General features: G+C 47.7%; 1 protein-coding gene across 2 annotated transcripts in view; it reads right to left on the bottom strand.

Annotated features, from left to right (window-relative positions):
* The window catches only part of RHOQ (ras homolog family member Q), a 39041-nt gene extending 18706 nt beyond the window's left edge, over positions 1–20335 (bottom strand). The window contains exon 1 of one of the 2 annotated variants that reach the window (XM_024753637.1): positions 20082–20335. In XM_024753637.1, the coding sequence (XP_024609405.1) occupies positions 20082–20186 (105 nt within the window). In that variant the 5' untranslated portion in view covers positions 20187–20335. Of the gene's footprint in view, positions 1–14260; positions 14896–20081 lie in introns of those variants that run through there. The other variant, XM_024753636.1, reaches the window with a different exon arrangement.
* Between the last annotated feature and the right edge of the window lie 244 nt (positions 20336–20579).

Here is a 20579-nt window from a genome sequence, read left to right as displayed (position 1 = left end):
GTGATCTATGATCAGTGATCTTTTTTTTTAAAGATTTTTTTTTTTTTGATGTGGACCATTTTTAAAGTCTTTATTGAATTTGTTACAATATTGTTTCTGTTTTCTGTTTCGGTTTTTTGGCTGTGAGGCATGTGGGATCCTAGCTCCCCCACCAGGGATTGAACCCACACCCGCTGCATTGGAAGGTGAAGTCTTAACCACTGGACTGCCAGGGAAGTGCCTGATCAGTGATCTTTGACGTTACTACTATGAACTCACTGAAGGCTCAGGTGATGGTTAGCATTTTTAAGCAATAGTTTTTAATTAAGGTATGCACTTTTTCTTTAGACATAATGCTTTTGCACACGTAATAGACTACTGTATAAACATAACTTTCACATGCACTAGGAAAGCAAAAAATTCATGCGCTCACTTTTTATTGCATGGTCTGAACTTGCAGTACCTCTGAGGTGTGCCTGATATTGGTTCCTGGGTGAGCACAAGATCTAAGTAGTGGAATCAGCATGAAGTAGTCCCTAGATGACTGAAGGCAGCTCTTTCCTCACCCCTTCTTCTCCTTCTGCTGCTCCTCCTCTCTGTCTCCCTCTCTCTCCCTCCACCCTTCACTCAGTATGGAAGGATTTGCTACTCACTGGCCCCATCTCTGCAGCTCATGGAGACTATTCAGGGATCCCCACTACATTGGCTGGTGCTGTGGTCCCTGTATCACAGGGGAGTGGATGCTGCCCAGGGCCAGCTATTTGGAGGCAGGCATATATAAGTACAAGGCCTGACACTTCCAGGGGAACAGCCTTCTTACCCTTTTTTTTTCTTTTTTTCTTTTGCGGTACGCGGGCCTCTCACTGTTGTGGCCTCTCCCGTTGCGGAGCACAGGCTCCAGACGCGCAGGCTCAGCGGCCATGGCTCACGGGCCCAGCTGCTCCGTGGCATGTGGGATCTTCCCGGACCGGGGCACGAACCCATGTCCCCTGCATCGGCAGGCGGACTCTCAACCACTGTGCCACCAGGGAAGCCCCCTCTTACCCTTTTAATGCTTGAGCTACAGAGGACTGTTGGGCATTGTGGATTCAGGTCACCTGGGCTTCCCATGTGGCGAGGGCACCAACATAGAACTAGGAGTTACAGATGGGCCAAATGCAGAGGAAACACCATTTTCCTCCACCTACCTTCTTCGCCTCTGAGGCTGAGGAAGAGGCTTACGATGACTGAAGTCTCTCACTGGCAGACACCCTTAAACACAGACTTCTAATACACTAAGGACAGGCAGTCAAGCGGCGAGAGAAGCCGCAGGAACTACCCTCTGATTAAGCCTGAAATGCTGGTTTTCTCCATGCCCACCAGAGACAGCCACACTGCATGAAGGAGTTTACCATGACTAGCAAACCCATTTGGAATCTGAGGTCTTGGACCACACTCCTTGGCCAAAGACATGGGACAGGCAGACGAGGGAGGGAGGCTTCTGGGCAGGTAGGCAAAACCAGGATGACCTAATGTGGTTCACAAATACATCTTCACAGAACAGACCCTTTAGAAAGTACACACAATTTCTGTTGGGGTGATGAAAATGTTCTGGAACTCGACAGAGGTGGAGGTTATGCAACATTGTGAAGGTATTAAATGCCACTGAATTGTACACTTAAGAATGATTAATTTTATGTTGTGTGAATTTCACCTTAATTTAAGGAAAATACACACAGGTCCACAAGTATGCAAAGTTGGGTCCTCATGGGCCTACACACGTGTGTGCGCGCACACACACACACACACACAATTTCTTTGAAATTCAGAGAGGTGCCTGCACGTGGCAGAAATACCCTTTCCCTGCAGGGAGTCCCTGGCAGAAATACCCAAGCCATCAACTCCTCAGGACCTGCATTCATCATAGTGACACGCTTCCACTTTGTGAAGCACAGCTTACCCTCCTTCGGGCATGTCTCATAACCCCTACTCTGCCTCTTCTGCATCACCCACTTCATCTTCTCCCCTCCAGCTCTGGCCTTCTCGTGCTACAGGAGGCTCCCAGCAGAGCTCTTTTCCGGGCTTATTAACGAGTCACCGCATTATGTTACTCTAGCCTTATTTTGCTTCACAGCACAGAGCGCCTTGCTCCTGCTTTCACACTAGCCCTACTATCCCACCAAACCCTCACCATCAGCCTATGAGATAGGGCAGCTCCCACTTTACTGATAAGGAAACTGAGGCTCAGAGAAACTCATCCAACTTGTCCAAAGTTACAGGACAGTTGGGCAGAAATGAGGCAGGAAGGCAGTTCTCCAATCAACTAGTTTAGGACCCTCCTGGCCCCTTTGTTCTAAGCAAGCAGCAGGTCACAGGTTTTAGACACAGACCTTTTAAATCTTTGAATCATAGTTTTACTGGCTATGTGGCTCCAGGCAAGTTACTTACCGTTTCCTTTCCTTCATCTATAAAATGGACTAAACTGTTGGAAGATTAAATGAGCTAGCATGGAGCCTGTGTGGCGGCTGCGAGTTTATCACCACGCCCAGTAGTGTTCCTTAGCTCTTCAGTTTCGGCAGATTTGGCAGAGAGGAATAAATCGGTGGAAAAGGAGGATTGAGGGTAAAAGTGACTTTGTGAAGAACACACTGAGAAATGTGGCTGCTTACAAAGTGCATATGTTTACATGGCAGGCGAGAACTGAAGTCAGGAATTTTATTAAAACAACTGAAGATAGCTAAACTAATATACCCCACATGTATTTTTTTAAAACAATGGTAAACGAGACCTGAGAACTGAAAAAGAATCACGATGCACGTGGACTCTGATGTGGCCATCCAGCCCTCGCCGCCAGGCCCTCTCTGCCCTGTGCTGCAAACAGCACAACAGCACGGGCAGTTTTCAGCTGCTGCCTGTAAAAGGCTCACTGGACCCACGTTTGTACGAGCATCCTCGTGCTCCCAGAAGCTCAGCCAATCCAGGAGCTGGACTTCCCACCACAGAGAACCTGGCTAGGAAGATGTGACATTGACCAAAACAAACTGAGAGCCCGTGAAACAAAATCAAAAAGAAGCAACACTATGGGCAGACAAGGAAACAACAAAGCTCTGCAAGAAAAACCCCGGTCATTCCAGGGGTTTCAAATGTCCATTCTCTTCTGCGTATCCTCATAAAACCCTTGGAGGCAGTGTTGGGACAGCAGCTGTCATCCCCCCATCTGGGGTGGAGGGCAGCAGCTGAGGCCAGGGTGAAGTCGGTGAAGTGCCGGCGAAACTGTGGCTGGAGCAGTTGGGCGGGTCAGGGTGGAGGTGGAGGCAGTTTTCAACCATAGCAGGTGTGGAACGTAGAGCCTGGTCAAGCTGCACGGGAACCTGCGAGGTTCCACTCTCAGCCCAGCCTGGTGTAACCCACTAAGCTGAGTCCTTTCCAAGCCCACACATCAACCCCTTTAGGGAGTCTGCTGCTTCCTGGAAAATCAAACAGCACACATCTCCCTTCAGAGAGCCACTAGCTTAGTTAAGCAACCTAGTAAGACCCTGGCAGCAGGGGAAGTCACTAATTGAACGACTTACAGATCAGGAGCCTGCGGGCCTGGCCTGAGGTCCAGTGCTGCTCTCACGGGCTGCACGTGTAACTCATACTAGTGACTTTAGTGTGCCTGTTTTCTCATCCATTAAAACAAAGGCAGGGGGAGGGGTGGATAATATCACCTACCTCAGAGGTTGTTGTTAAGATTAAATGGGACAAACAGGTCCAGAGAAGGCCTCTGATGTAGGCACGAGATTAATGACAAGAGACACATACGCTAAGTGCCACAGGAATTCACAGGAGTGAGTATGTCTACCACCTGAGGACTAGAAAAGGCTGCATGGAATACCTGTTCTACCCATGTCCTGTCCCCACCCCAAACCCACACACTCATGCCACCTCCTCACCTAGGAACACAGTCCCGACCCTCCCCCACCCCCATTCCCAGAGCTGGAAGTGCCCCTTCCTGCCTCCCAATGTCAGTTAATAAATATAGGGGAACTATAGTAGGATACCCTAATAATTTGACATATGGCTACATGTTGAGAATTAAATTCATGAAAATGAAACCATAATCGTCATTAGTCATCTGCGATATGGGTCATTACTAAGACATGACCGAGATTCTTGAAAACACCCGAATCTAATCAAGGTGATTAAAATGTAACTAAAGGAAGCTGTAACCTAATAGAGTATGTTTTGGCCTGTCCGAAAAATGTTGACTTAAAAGTTATTGTCTATAGAGACTCTAAATAGAGTCTAGCAAAGGAGAAATTGCCTAATTAGAATATTTGTGTCCATTTAGCTTTGCCCAACGGTAAGACGCTAAACGTGGTGGACAAACATGCTGAACACTAGAAAGCCGAGCTCCCGTGTGGGAGGGGCAGTTGACCATGTGGTTCCAGGAGCCAGATGAAATTCACATCTCCTCTAAGACCTTTTGCTCCAAAGCCTGAATCCCAAGAAAGCTTCTAATGAATTTATCTTCCTGGGAACCTTATGCTAAGGAAAGGTACACTGGATAACAGGCACTGAAAAGGTATCTATCACTATAGCTTTGATCTTCATATTTATGTTTTCTAACTATTAAAACAAATTGGAGAAGAATTCAGTTAAATGCTAGCCAGTTGAACACGTGAATCTATCTTTGATCTTTCCAAAATCCTCTGACATGTACAGTAATTTAAAAAAAAAAGGCATAAAGCCACAGGAAAAGCAAACAGGGAAGGAGACAACAGCCACACAATTTTAGAAGCTAGAAAATCAAAGAACAAGTAGGAACTGATTTAGCAGACCCTGGGAGCCAGATCCTGGGCCAGCAATGAGGAGAAGTTAAGAAGCACCCGGTTCCGTACAACAGAACCCCCTAAAGGTGTGGGAGCTGGAGCAGTGCGTTCTGAAAGTGGGTTGAAGGTGGAGCCACAAACAAGAGGGCAGACTGACAGTCTGCTTATGAAGCAGTTAAACCCCAGATCTGTCCTCTATCATGGTAAATACTCTCCCCAGCCCTGATGAAAGGAGGAGGATATTTATTCCCCGGAAAGGGAAGAACAGAGGGTTCCCTGGGTGGGAGGACACAGGGCCCAGTTGAACATACTGAACACACAAGGCCAGGGTACACTGAAAATTGAGACCCTTACCCTGCTTCCTCCCCTCACCTCCCAGAACAGTGGCAGCCCAGCAGGAACCACTCAGGCAGTAGAGTGCAAGATTCTTTTCTGGGGAATATGAACAGTGCAAGAGGAAGGACCAGGTTCCCCAATGAAAAGACCCAGATGAATCACCCTACAGTAGTGGTTCTCAAATGGGGGTAGAAGGAGCAAAGGCTGACGTTGCCCCAAGGGAACATCTGGCAATGTCTGGGACATTCCTGATCATCATGATTGGGGTAGGGAAGACAGTACGGATGCTGCTAAACATCCTACAGTTCACAGGACAGCATTCACAACAAACTGTCCAGCCCGAAATATCAACAGTGCTGAGGCTGAGAAACCCAGACGTTCAGTAAGGGCCAGAGTCATCCAGCCCCATGTATACGCAGAGTTTCCCATTCTCCAACGCCACTCTCGTAAATATGAGTAGACACCTGAGGAACTGCCACAAAAGGCAGAGATCAAAACGAGAGACTATGCAGGGAGACAAAAATTTCAAAAAGCTATCATTAATACCCTCAGAGAAATTAGAGAAGATATTCAAACCAAAAGCAAGCCAATCCAAACTTAGAAGATGATAAAGAAAAAAAAAAGGAACATCCAAAGAACAGGAAAAGGTTCTTGAAAATTAAAAATAGAATCACATTAAAAAAAAATAGAAGGGGCAGATGATAAAATTGAGGAACTCTCCCAAAAATAGAGCAAAAAGACACAGAGAAGGCACAATTAGAGGACCACCCCCAAAACCTCTAATATCTAAATACTGGAAGTTCTAGTGAAACAGAAGAGATTAATTGGAAGTGAAGAAATCAAAGAAATAAACCAAGAAAATTTCTCAGAACTGAAGGACACGAGGCCCTAGGATGAAATAGCCCACAATAGCCAGCTACACCCTACCCTGAAGACCATGAGTGTGAGATTCCAGACAGGAAAAACAGGTTCCTAAAAACGAATCCAGAGTAAGATTGGCATCAGACTTTTTAACAGCATAAATTGAAGCTGGAAGATGATGGAACAATGCCTTCAAAGCTCTGAAGAAAAAAATGATTTCCAATCGATTTTCAAAATGTCAAGCAGGTATGAAGGAAATAAAAACATTTTCAAACATACCAGGTATCAAAAAATTTGCCTACAGTGCATCTTTTCTCAGGAAACTAATAAAATATATACTCTACCAAAACGAGGAAATAAACTATGAAGACATGAAAAATAAAAATTGGCATCTAATACAAGACATAGAGCCAAAGGGAATCCCAGTAATGATGAAGGAAAATCCTAGGATGACAGCTGTGCAGTAGGCTCGAGGCAACTAGCCCAAACTGAAGCAGGTCAGTAGGCTCATGACGAATGCCTCCAAGAAGAAACTGACAGAATACTTGATATGCTGGAATGTATGGAAAGGTGAGTTTAGAATGAAATAGACAGGTGGTGAAAACTAAGCAAGCGAAGAAGATAATTAGTAACTCCAGGGAAACAAAGAGCCGCACACAGAGGGAAAAGTAATTATAGTACACTACATGGCTCAGCTGTGCTAACACAGTGATAAAAATATAACCACTGATCAATAATCAAATGGAAATTACAATATAGCTACTGGGGATAGGTGGATGGGAAGTGGAAGACATATTCAAAAGATAGCTAAAGCCTCATCATTCATGGTGTTAAGGCAACAAAGGATTTCTTTTACCAACATAAACAGCTAAGAACTGAAAGCGGTTGCCTTGGGGGAGTGGGAAAGGACTTCTCTGTAGCAAAGTGGAGAGGGATCTTTTGTTTCTCCATAACAGGATCTTGTTGACTCTTTAAACCATCTGCATATATAACTTCAATAAAAATAAAGTGACTTTTTTTAAATTGGAGAAAAACAGAATAAAGTATAAAGAAGTAAATGTCTATAAGTATTCAACATCACTACCTAGAGCCAACTGCTTCAACATTTTGACAATTTTATACCAATTTTTTTCTTACACGTTATACATATGCAGATTTTTCAAAGTTGTGATAATGCCATATAGTTTTGATTCCTGCCTTTTCACACTTCACACACCACTAGCCTTTTCATATATCTTTAAATATTTGCTGAAAGCGGTTCTTAATGGCTGTGATCATTCTAATACATATCATGCTATCATTTAACAAATCCTTTTTTACTATGCATTGTGTTTATAATTTATCACTATTATAAATATGGCTGTGAAGAATATCATTTTATGTAAATCTTTGTGTACACTGAATGTTTCCTTGGCATAAATTCATAGAAATGGATCACTAAAAATTTAAGTGTCTTTGCCAAATTAACCTCCAAATGGATTGTGTCAGTTTTTACTGAACGGTACATACAGCATCCACTTCCCTGACTCCTGAATATCAATTTTTCCCATGTTGTTCAATTTGGTAAGTGAAAAAAAAAAAGTTTTTATTTGCATATCTTTGCATATTGTGTGTTCAATTGGCTGTTTGCTTTTCTTCCTTGTGAGCTACTGGTTTATGGCTTGAGCCCATTTTTCCACCAAGACCACATGATAAATAATCCTTCCACAACCTTATTTATATCCAGATCTCTATGAGTTAACACAGATCAGACCGGTGGACCTGATGATATGTGAGTGCCTCAATGAAATCAAGTCTCTGAGTCTTGATGGCCCCACTGAGGCCCTGGCTCTCTGGGAGGCTCCAGGCAAGCAGCCTAGCAGTCAGGCACCCTTATGACACTCCTCACACTTTACCTTTTCTTGGTACGTCCCATATTCTGTTTGCATTTTGGTCATCTGTATACATCTTCTCTTCCCAATGGACTCTAAGCTCCTACAGAGAAAGAACCCTATCTGATGGATCTTCGTGTTCCTCACCTCACCTGTATTTAACAGATACTCACATATCTGATGAATAAAGACATAAGGGTGTAGATGGGGGTGGGGAGGATTATGAACAGAGGCAACAGGAGAACTGGAACACTGAAAGCGTAGAGGGACTAGCCCTAGCCCTACCAGATCTGGGGTGAAGACAGCACCAGAAGTACATGACCAGTGATTTCCAGGGTTCGGGCAGAATGTCCATGTAATGAAGACTGACGAAAAGGAATAAAAAGGACACACGAGGATTATTCAGCCACAAAAAAGAAATGAAGTACTGGTATATTCTACAACATGGATGAACCTTGAAAACATGATGCTAAGTGAAAGAAACCAGACACGAAGGTCACATATTGTATGATTCCATTTATATGAAATGTCCAGAATGGGCAAATCCACAGGGTCAAAAAGTAGATTAGTGGGCTTCCCTGGTGGTGCAGTGGTTGAGAGTCCACCTGCCAATGCATGGGACACGGGTTCGTGCCCCGGTCCGGGAGGATCCCACGTGCCGCGGAGCGGCTGGGCCCGTGAGCCATGGCCGCTGAGCCTGTGCTCCGCAATGGGAGAGGCCACAGCAGTGAGAGGCCCGCGTACCGGGAAAAAAAAAAAAAAAAGTAGATTAGTGGTTGCTAAGAGCTGGGGGAAGGGGAGAATGGAGAGTCACTGATTATAGGTACAGGGTTTCTTTGGGGGTGATGAGAATGTTCTGGAATTAAATAGTGGTGATGGTCGCACAACTTTGTGAACATATAAAACCCACTGAATATGAGTAATATCTCAATTTTTAAAAAGGAAAGAGGAGTAAACAAGCAGTCTGGCTCACGAGGAATTTCTGAGGAATTGCTTTGTTTATAACACCAGCTTGCCTAGACTTTGATGCTTCCACACTGCCTGGCCCAGCAGCAGGATGTCAGGGCTCCCCCTGCTTGTAACAGAGGGACACATGACACAAAACACACTGAAGGAATCCTACAGATCCAGACTTGCTGGAGAACAGCACACATCCTGGCCAGTATTTTATCCAAAGAGACCTGGCAGCCTTTCTGCTGATGGACTCCCTGAGTTAAGAAATGAGTTCTACTGTGCCTCGGCAGGCAACGCATTACACCGGCCACCTATAACCCGATTTTAAAAACCTTCAGTAATGCCAAGACAGAACAGAATTCCCTTTAAAATGAGCTGATGAGAAAACCAATACGGAGGTGATGTAAAGTCATGGGAGATGTTCTTTTCATGATCATCTTTCTAACAGATTCTCCTATATCCAGCACACACCTGGCTGTGAGTTGTGCTAAGCGCTACGTCCCACATGCAGACCCCCTCTGAGGGCTTACAATCTGGGTGCTGAATAAAGGTTTACACAAGAATGAAACAGAATGCTAGACTGTAGCCTATAGATGATTTTCTCAGCTGAAATTCAAAGACGGGGTTCAACCCTAAGAGGGCTGGAGTCTCAGGGGAGGAGTTCACGGGGTGCCTCCTCCTCCTCAGAAGGACTTCTCACTTTCTGCAGGCTGGATGAAGACCAGAAGCTCCCTGCTGCTAGACAAGGCCCCTGTCTGAAGAAAGCAGGGATCCTCTCATCTCTATCCCATCCCCCAAACCTGCAGAGCCAGGGAGGCCACAAGGAACACCTTAATTGTGAACCCTGAACCAGCTCGCTTGGCGGGACAGCCCTTTGAAAATTATGCTGGGATAAGTGGAATTTTTTAAATTCTTTTTGGTTGTTTATTATTATTATTTTTTAACATCTTTAATGGAGTATAATTGCTTTACAATGGTATGTTAGTTTCTGCTTTATAACAAAGTGAATCAGCTATACATATACACATGTTCCCATATCTCCTCCCTCTTGAGCCTCCCTCCCACTCTCCCTATTCCACCCCTCTAGGTGGTCACAAAGCACCAGGCTGATCTCCCTGTGCTATGCGGCTGCTTCCCACTAGCTATCTATTTTACATTTGGTAGTGTATATATGTCCCTGCCACTCTCTCACTTTGTCACAGCTTACCCTGACCCCTCCCCATATCCTCAAGTCCATTCTCTAGCAGGTCTGTGTCTTTATTCCCGTCTTGCCCCCTAGGTACTTCATGACTTTTTTTTTTTTCTTAGATTCCATATATATGTGTTAGCATACGGTATTTGTCTTTCTCTTTCTGACTTACTTCACTCTGTAAGACACACTCTAGGTCCATCCACCTCACTACAAATAACTCAGCCATAAAAAGAAACGAAATTGGTAAGTGGAATTTTAATTGAGCTGGACAATCAGAATTAAATTCTTTCTCTCAGTGGCAGCTCTTAAAGGGGGGCATACTCTGAGCCAACTCATTTATAATCCCAACCCTTAGGCCATTTGAAAGAAGATGGCTTTTCTACACTGGAACAAGTTTTGAAAAAAGGAAAAAAAAAGAGAGAGCAGTAAAAAAAGAAGGAAGGAAGGGAGAGGGGAAGGGAGGGAGGGAGGGAGGGAGGGAGGAAGGAAGGAAGGAGGGAAGGAAGGAGGAAAGGGGGAATTTATAAGTGGAGGGAAGGCAGGGGAATGGAGGAGGCGGACACTTGCGCAGAAAGCCATGGTCAGCCAGAAAGTAATTACTGCCGAGAAGGGTGTCAGTAACAGCCCTTCCTCCAACCGTCCCAGTGGGGAGTTTTAATACAAAAGGACATCATTGCCCATCTGTTGCTTTGGAACTAATTTAGCACAAACCAAACCAGCATTGTCCTCAGGGGCAGGCCTGTCACCTCCCAGAGTGCTAACCTCAGCTACGGTGAACAGAGCAGGTCTTGCGTCTCAAGTCTGTCTGGATGCTTAATGTATGGGGAAGGACATGGCTTGGCACTTGGGCCTCATCAAGGAATACCCCTGGAGCCTACTGTGTGCATGGCCTTGGGCCAGACAGTGCACTAGTGGAGCCAAGGGCAGCTTAAGAAGTTCTGCTTCCGTTTTCTCCTGATCGTGCCTTGGCCCCAACTCCACCAGGCAGGCGAGGAAGGCGGCACCAGTGGCTGAATGATTCAGTTCATTCCAACAAATATGGAGCATCCCAACCACGCATAAAGAACTAGAGATGAGGGTGTGTGGAGGCATGTTTGGATAGGCAGGGGTTAAAAGATGAATAAGGATTACAAGATGGATAAGGTATGTACCTGCACTCTGGATATTATGGTAAGAATTTGGCAGCCAGATGATATGGTCTAGTGAACTTTTGGAGTGTGTGTGTGTATGTGAGTGTGTGTGTGTGTGTGTGTGTGTGTGTGTATTGGGGGAGGGGAGATGGGGAGGTGGCTTGCTAAGACAAGGTATATTAAGTTCACATTTACTAACTTGGTGGCTCTGACATTTCGGCCAGTATCAGAATCACCTGGAGGGCTTGTCATACCAGAGTTGGCCCAGATTTTCTGATTCCAGAGGCCTGGGGTGAAGCCTAAGAGTCTGGATTTCTAACACATTCCCAGAAGATGCATGTTGGTTTGAGGACCACATCTGAGAACCAGTGCAGTAATTCAAACCCTCACTGAGCATCTAGTACATGTAAGAATCCAGTCTGAGCACTTTCTCCACCTAAAATCGACCTGGAGAACTCCAGGCTGCTGTGCCCATTCTCATCTCCTGGGAAGGACAGAACCCAGCCTCCTCTGTGCCCCCGATGAACAGGCACCCTCTCCCTTCCCCCCTCTGCTGAACCGTGAGCTCCTGGGGGCAGGGCCTGGGCCCCATCTGTCTCGTAAGCCCCACCCCTTGCAGAGGTGCTGGCCCAGATTTGGTGCTTAAGGAATGTTTGCAGACTGACTGAATGAGTGTTTTCATCTAGTCCTGGCAGTCACGGCGGTGGGACGCAGCCCAGGCTGTGGGACGTGGGATGTGGAAGCCCATGCGGAGGTGGTGTCAACAGGATGCTCAGGAAGGCAGGCAAAATGAGGAGTGGGTGGCAGAGGAAGTCTTTGGGTGCATATTCAGGGCATATCCCGATGGAAGAGGGACAAACAGGTTGAAAATGGCAGTTTTTACCTAAATAAGGAAACTCCTACAGGGAGAAAAGAAAAGCCTGGGGCAGCCCCTATGGGATGGAAAAGACATCTGCCTGGCAGCCCCCGCACAGCAAGTTCATGTCAAGTCAGGGCTGCCAGGCGGAGCAGGGGTGACGATGCAAAGCAGCGCAGAGCTCCTTCCCGGGAACAGGTGACACCTGCACCAGCATGAAGTTTCTTCCACAGCCTCACTGGCAATGCAGCTACCTGCACCACGCAGGGGAAGTCCTCTTTTTCAGCAACAATGGAGGTTAATGAACAAATAGACAAAACACCCTTCATCTCCCAGGGTGGAGGTGGGGTGGAGGTTATCTTTAAGGAGCCATTTCAGCAGCAGCCCCTAGTGTCCCATCTATAGACACCACTCCACCAACTCTCCTGTCCAGAAAAGCAATGTGCCCAGAATGTACTTTTTAATGAAATTGTCAGCAACAGAATATACGTGATGTAAAGGAGACATATAACACCATCAAGCTGATTCTTGTGAGTGGTTTAACATAGAGAACCCAGGTCTTGGAGTTGGGCAGTCTGGCCTGTAATCTTGGTGTTGCCTTTTTACCAGCTGTGTGGTCCGAACAAGTCACTTAACCTCTCTGAACCTGCAAAGGAGGCAACCACGACCTGCTTCCTTTACTCAGGGCAGGTGAGAAGCCTCACGGAGCACCATGTGCAACGTGCTTCACACCCTGTAAAAGTGCCACTCAATGACAAGAGTGTCATTATTAACCCCCGGGGTCTTCCCTGAGTCTGGGAAGGGTTGGCGAGTGTGGGCATCAGGAGAGAGGCGGCTGGGCCTCTCCTCCCACCAATCACTTGAAAAGAAACAGCAACAATAACAGAGGCCCCTTTCCCCATGTTCTGTTCTCTCTATTAAAATCAACAAGCAGCACAGCACCAGGTTAATATCTCTCTAACTACTAAGTTGTCAGTTACTGGGTGAAAAACTCCATAATTTAGTTCTCATCCCTATTCCACACGTTGACACTGATAGCAGGGATCCGAGGTACCATAAAAAGACACATTTGGGACGCCCTGTGCCTGTGCTCCCCATGCTGTTCCTCTCCACCCAGAATATCTGTTCTCCGTGCCCCTCTGCCTGCGTGACCTCATTTAGCCCAATGGTTCCCAAGCTTTCACTTCCTGGGACAGAGAAGACAGAGATGTGTTCAGCACACAGTGGGTGGGGTAGAGGGGCCATGGGCTAAGTGACTGAGGTTAGACGGCTCAAGCTGGAAGGGACAACCTGAGCCCAGGGCTGTCCATCCCAGGCCCTACCCAGCCACCTTGAGGCTAAGAAAAATCCCTTACCTGGGAGCTGGGAAGCTCTGATTTGATTTTATAATCCCCATTTTACAGATGAGGAAACTGAGGTTTTGAGAAGTCAAGTCCTTTGCTGGAAAGTAGACCCTGGCAGTCCAGTGTGGGGGCCCACAGTGGTAACCAGTCTACTGTACTGCCTCCCATCTCTTCCTGCGAGCCTACAGCTTTGCAGAGCTTATTCCTGCTACCTCTTCTCAACTGGGATGGTGTACCACTCAATTTCACATGAAGAGTGTTCCCCACTGCTTTCTGCCATCTGACTCCCCCTTTCTTCTCCCACAGGAGGTTGGGACAGAGAGGAGGCACTGAATCAACACCAGCTGAACTGAACTGGGGTAGAGCCCCCAAAGCCGGCCGGGACCATCACCCCTGACTGAGCGTGAGGCCATCTGGGACAACTACACATCATCTCTAACTAGCCCTGACGGCAACCCTGCGAGGTGGCCATCATCTCCCCCGTCCACAGGGAGGGAAGAAGTTGGCTGCCTGACGGTCTCACAGCTACAGAGAGGAGGAGTAGGATTCAAAAATGTTCCAGAGAATCCAGAACCCACACTGTCACTGCCGAGCTGCCTCCCCCTCGGGGCATCTGAGAGTGACAGGTCTCAGGAAAGACGTGGAGGCCGGCACCTGAGAGACAGCACTGGGGGACGGGCCCACTGGGGCCCACGGAAAGCCCCCAGGTTTTGGGTCAGGGGATAGCGCCTGGCCTGCTGCTTACCTCCATGCCTGTCACTCCTTTGAAACTTAGAGACTTCTACTAAATGAACAAAGCTTTTTTCCAAGAAAGGGGTTGTGCCAGAAGCTCTTATTTAACAGCAATAACCCTAGTCTTTGGTTAACCTTTTAGCAGAAATGAGTTGACAGCCAAATGCCAATCAACTCAATTTAACAAACAGTCATTGTAGACCTACCACGCACCAGGCACTGGGCTGCGTGCTGGAAACCCGGTGGAGAAAAAGAGACACGGTCACCTGTCCTCATGGAGCTTAGAGAGAATCGAGCCAGTCCAGCAGGCAGTGGATCTGGGAGAACTGTGCTCGGAGAGCTGGGCGGCCAGGAAGGGCGCCGATGACCCGCCATGGCCATCCTGCCGCCCCGCGCAGCCTCCCTGGCTGGGTCTCCCCGCCCTTCCTCATGCAAAGCAGCTGCCTGCCAGAAACTAAAAGAGGAACAGCAAAGTGCTGAGGGCAAGGAAAGCCGCTCCTTGACCCAAACACACCAAATTAGGGCAAAACCAAGCCCTCTGAGTGAAAGGAAATTCAGCTGAGGTGCCCGAATTTTAAAAACATGTGTGGTTTTGGGCTTAGTTTCTTTGTAACAGCCTCTCTTTCTTCCTCCTTGCATATTGCTATTCTGTACCTGAGGCCTCTTGGTAGTACCAGCTGCTGCCAACACGTGTCATTGCTAGAAGCCGATAGCCCCATGGAGAACGGCTTTGTTTTGTTTTGTTTTAATACCACTAGGGCTTATCTCCTGAAACCCCAAACTCCACAACAAAACCACAAACACCCAGTTCTCCATAAGAACTCTAACCCATGAGCTTTAAGGCAATGCTTCCCACCTTTTTCACATCCTGGCACACATAAACATGACCATATACGTTCAGCCCCCTGGAAGCTACACACTGGGCCCGCCCCCCCCCCACTTCCGAGCTGAGCGGATGGCATCTGGGCGCACCTATAACACCATTCCTGACACACCTGCTGGTAAGCTTTGGTTCCCAGAGCATAAATGTCACCAAACCTCAAGAGAATCATGGGAGAAGTGAAGCCGGATGGATCAGAGGATCACATCCCAAACTCACATCAGAGTGCCAAGAGGGGGGACACAGGGCATTCGGCCACTGCAAAGGCTTTGAAGCCAAGAAAGGCCATCCACCTTCCCCACGCGGAGGAGGAAACCAGCATTCCCTATGATGCAGTGCAGACTGGAAATATAAATAGCTTCTAAAAAGGTTAGCAAAATGCACAGATGACAAATCTACAGTAGGTTACTAAGGGAAACCAGGATGCTCAGTGCCAGCATCTCACCTGTTGCAGCTGATGTCTGGAAGGAACCCTGCGGCTCCTCCCAAACTCTGCTCCTGGGGCCCCTCAGGGATGCAGTGTCGGGCTGCAGGAACCTGGAGCCTGGGTGATGTGAGTTGGTACTTCCTGAGCCCTAATGATGCTCCATGCAGGCCCCTCCAAAGTAAGGAAAACCTTTTTCCTAATCCCATCTTGGTCTGGTTCTCATAAGCCCACTCACTCTCAATTTCCTCACCTGGGAAGAGTCTACCTCGGAAGGTTCTGTGAGGATGCCTGCCTGAAGGTGGGAGGCGTTCTATGAGTGGCAATACCCTGGGCTTACCCCTCCCCCTTCCTGTTAAACTAGGCTCTTGGGTGCTGCAGGGCATTCCAGAAGGCAGGGCATTCCCAGGCTGCCTCCCTGGAGATCCCCTTCTGGAGGGGAAGTGCTTCTCGGGGCACCCAGAGGGCCTGCAAGGCAGCCACAGCTGCTGGGCTATGTCAAGTAAGAAACAGACCTCACTTGTCCCTGAACCAACCCCAGGGGACACCTGAGTGAAGGTATTTATAGCTCTCTTATATGCATCCTTGAACTTGTGTGTGTTTAAGTTAACAGATATAGCAACAGCACACCCAAAAGCACACATATGGACTTGTACACACTGAGGCAGTGGCTAAATCTGGAACTCTAGGGAACCCAAACTCACCCCCAACACACCCTCCTGAGTGTGGGTATTCCGGGACCTGGGATAAACTGGGCGTCCGTCCTTCCCTCTTCAGGGTATCAAGTTCTGCCTTCCTGCCAAGGATTAAGAGATCAGCCTGGAGCCCGCACCTCGAGAGCAGCTTGCCAGGCAGCTCCCACTGGCTCGTCTGCCAGAGCCAGAGCTCTTCTCACTTCCCCTGAGCTCCACACAGCGCAGAGTCAGGAGGGAAAATCTCACCCCTCCAGCACCTCCCTGAGCAGACACTGGGGCTGCTGCAGAGCCGACCCTGAAGCCCTGAACGCCAGGCAAGAAAAGAGAAGAACTGCAGAGGCCCAGACCGGAAGCCGGACCCCTCCGGCAGGCCACAGGGAGGAGGAAGGAGCGCCTTCAACTTCCACTCTGAAATGCTTGGCACTAAAATGTCGGGCTGCTCCTGGGCCACTAGGGGCTTGGCCAAGAGAGGGGGGCTTCCCTTTGGCCTAATGCTAGTGTGTCGGGGGTGTGGAGGGATGTGCCCAGGCAGAGAACGTGATGGGACTCAGAACGTGATGCCCGACACATTCACATTCACTCTATATTCTCTCTCTCTCTGCCAATAGCAGTGGAGGTTAAGGGGGAAGCAGCCTACTCCGGAAGGCAAGAGGTTATCTACTACAGTCATCTCTTGAAGTTCCATAATATGTTCTTTAATATATAAATTGGGCCATTGGATACTTATGGCTTTGAACTCAACTGGGGTCAAAGAGGGGACCCAAGAGTAAGCACACAGACTAGAAGTTCCAACCCAAGGGAGATGTGCTGTTGTTCAAATACAGTGAGCGCCCAAGTGCATGAGTGAACTTTTTAAAGTGCTGTGAGCTTCTCCCTCATCCCATCTTATCTCCCAAAGTAGAATCGACTGAAACCTACATACCCCACTTGGTTCTCAAATTTTATGCTGAACTCTTCATTTTTCTAAGAGTTTCTCCTACATCACTGGGGATGCAGGTTCTGATCAAGAAAGGAAACCATCTTGACACAACAGGGCATTTAGAGCAGGGAGCACTCGACCGTGTCCATGGGTCCAGTGATGGGGACCGTGGCAATTACAAAGTACAAAGCTAGCATCAGACCTCCGCTAAAAAGCCTCTAGGATCTGGCATCCTAGTAGAATTTCTATCAACTCCAAGTATAATACACGGTCCTCTTCCACGTGTGACCTCTTCCCCTTATAAAACTGCCCACGGTGGAGCACAGTAATTTCTCATATTTTTTACACATCTACTATTATGAACGAAGAACAGTGTCAGCTGCTTTTATATACATTAAACAATTTAAGCCGACCTATAACACTGCAGTACAGATTCTAATTAACCACATTTTTACTAGATCACAGAGAAGGTTAATAATACAGCTAGAATCACAGGACCAGTACAGCAAGGTGGAGATCTGGGCCCAAGCTTATTTGGTTCCAAAGCCCATGGGCTTTCCTCTGCTGCCCATCAGACTTGAAAATTTCTCTCTATATGTATACGCATGTGAATGTGTTTCTTTATCATTATTATTATTGTAAGATTAATCGGTTACCAATTCATAGAGGCACGAGGTCTTAATGACCAAGTACAACACAGGAATCTCCTACATATCACACGTTGCATCTAATTCAGACGTTTCCACCTGTGCTGTCCTCAGACATGGCAGATCCCCATCTTAAATTTATTCTTTTGTACCCCTCTGGTGCTCAGCACAGTGTTAGGTACAAAGTGGGCACTCATTTAATCTCATTGATGATTACGTTGCTAAGATTGCTTATTAGTAATAAACCCTTGGATGCTGCAAGGTGAATTACTGCTAACTCAGGAAAAGTCTTAGACGCTGGGAGAAACACCAAGGGGGCCTAACATACCTCTTGGCCAATAGAGTAAGTGATCCACCATTGGATAAAAACAGTAATAACTGACTCTCACTAATAGGTTGATCCCACTTAGAAGATAGCTTACAATCTCCACGGAAAACAGCACTTGACTCTTTGGACCTGGGTTTTTTCCTCTGCAGGGGTGGCATACAACCCCCACTCAGAGAATGACTGTGAAGATTCCAGGGACCATGTCTACAGAGACACAAGCAACCCAATCAACCCAGGTGGCACCTCAGCACCTCCCATGACTTCCTCTGTACATAACCGCCTCAAACTATGGCAGATTCAGACCCATGTCCTAATCCTAGCAACATCCCTCCGTAGCTGTGACTTTAGAACAGCAACCTAGCTTCTCTGAGCCCTAGTTTCCTCGTCTTCAAAGATGGAGGATCACCTATCTCATGGGGTTGTTTAGTGCAGAAAATAAAATAATATTTGCATGTGGCTGCCCCAGGCCTGATATGTAGAAGGAAGTCAGTAGATATTAGCCAGATTTGAATGTGCACAGAACAGCTCTGACATACACACGTCCTGTTGAATAGGGCTCGTGGTCAAAAGATGGCCATGGTGACAAGTAACAAAGAAAAGGGAAGAGGCAGTACTGAGAGAAGTTAAAATTAGAGACGATTCTTAACCTCTCTCCTTTCAAACAACAATTTCAACCTGCTGTTTACCAGCTGTACTTCTTAAAAGTCGGTCTTATTTGATTGAATGGGTTCTGCCTCTTGCCCTCTATACCGTCTGGTAATGATAGAAGGAGTAACTACAAAGCAGGTAATGAAAAGGGCCCCTGGAAAGCTAAGAACTCGTTGTACTAACCTGGTTCAGTTTGGTGAAAGTGGGCGGCCTCAGGCACCTGGTGCCTAGTGCTCTGCCAGTGGTTTCTCTATTCTCAGGGGCTCCTCTAACTTCACAGTATAGAAACCAGAGGCCACATCGAGATGCCCCCCAACAAGACATTCTTTGGAATCTAACCCGGTACTACAATTCTGAAATCCAAATCTACAAGGGCTACAAAGAAAAGTTCCTCTTTATTGACCTAATGTGTGCCTAGTGTGTGCCAGACTCAGTGCTAAGCATCCAGCATATAATATATGCCCAGGGGAATGGTCTGAATTTGTTGAACCCCATCTTACAGATAAGGAAACTGTACTACTGGACATCCCCTAAAGACACTCTCCAAGGCCCTCAGCCGCTCACATGTTCTCAAGGACTCAAGTCTGGATGACACGTGGAAACTTCCACCCAAATTTTCAGGTCTAAATCACAGGGATGGATTTTGCAAAACTTCATCAAACAAATCATCTTAGGCCCACAGCAAAAGTGGGTTTGGGAAGAGGGTGGAGCTGGGACAGAGACAGAGAGGAGAACTTAATGCTTCAGAAGCCACCTCTAATATGCAAATAATGGTCGGAGGGTGCATTTTCTTTCTGCACAATAATCTCTACCAAAGAAAACCCAGACAAAGTCACCTGGCCTTCCTAGGGAACAACAAAAAAAAGCTCTTCCTCCAAGATTCACACTGAACTCCTAACCCCTCCTTCCCCTCCCTGCCCCTGGGAGTGGCTGGATGGTTGTTGTTTCTTTTCTTTTTTCCCTGTGGTCCTCTGGTAATACCACAAATTACGTTTTCAGGGACTGGAGTCCCAGAGTGCAATGATGTTGTAATAAACATAACCAGGACCAAATGCCTTCCCATCATATTAGATGATGCCATTTCCCACCAATCAGGCTCCTCGGGCAGGCAGACCACTCACCAATGAGGGACCAGACAAAGGCTGTGAGGGGAGACCTGGTCATCGGCAACTAAAAATAATAGTGCCTCAGGATTGGCCGCTGCCACTTTGCAACAGGAGTTGGGACCCACACACCAGGCACCAGACAGAAGGCACACACAGGCAGAAACTTTCAGCCCAGGGGTTCACATGGGGTAGGCTGGTCTGGGTTTGTTGCTGAGATTTTTTTTTTTCCTTTCCCTAATGTGGTGACTTGAAGAAAGAAATACTTGATCCAGAAGGACCCTTGCAGACACACCCTCCCTCCTAGACACGTCAGTTTCCAAAGGCCCTTCATAAACACCCTGAATTGGGGAAAGGGCGGGGGGTGCGGCCAGGGGCCAAGACACTCACCTGTCCGGCTGTGTCATAGAGTCCCAGGAGGTACTGCTTGCCCCCTACGGTGACGCTGACTGCAAGGGCAGAGAAGTGGGGGCGGGGAGAGAAGCTCACAATCATCTAGGCTCTGGGGCAGTTTCGTTCCCCATCAGGACCCTTCCCTCCTAACCCAGCTGGAGGCAAGCGGGAGCTCCCAGGGAGATGCCACCCGTTTTCCCTTGTGCCCGGCTCACTGTGAAGTGGCGTGAGGCTGGGGCGATGTGGCGCCCAGCTGCCCACTCCTTTCTCCCAAGTCCCGTAGCCACGTTTCCCCCTCGGGGATTGGGGCAATAGGGAAGGCGGCTGTAGGAAGGTCAAGGAGGTCGGCCCCGGGCGCCGAGGGGGATGGGAAATGCGGGGCGCCAGGACGGGGCACCGGAGTCGGGGGTGGGAAGAGGTATGGGTCCGGCATGCTAGGGGCTGCCAGAGGGAAAGCCTGGGGGTGGGGCCGGGCGCCCGGCGGAGGGCGCGACG

Source organism: Neophocaena asiaeorientalis, unplaced genomic scaffold (assembly GCF_003031525.2).
Source record: "Neophocaena asiaeorientalis asiaeorientalis breed wild unplaced genomic scaffold, Neophocaena_asiaeorientalis_V1.1 scaffold171, whole genome shotgun sequence".
Lineage (NCBI taxonomy): Eukaryota > Metazoa > Chordata > Mammalia > Artiodactyla > Phocoenidae > Neophocaena > Neophocaena asiaeorientalis.
The sequence above is the reverse complement of the archived record's forward strand: the minus strand, read 5'-3'. Positions and strand labels throughout refer to the sequence as shown.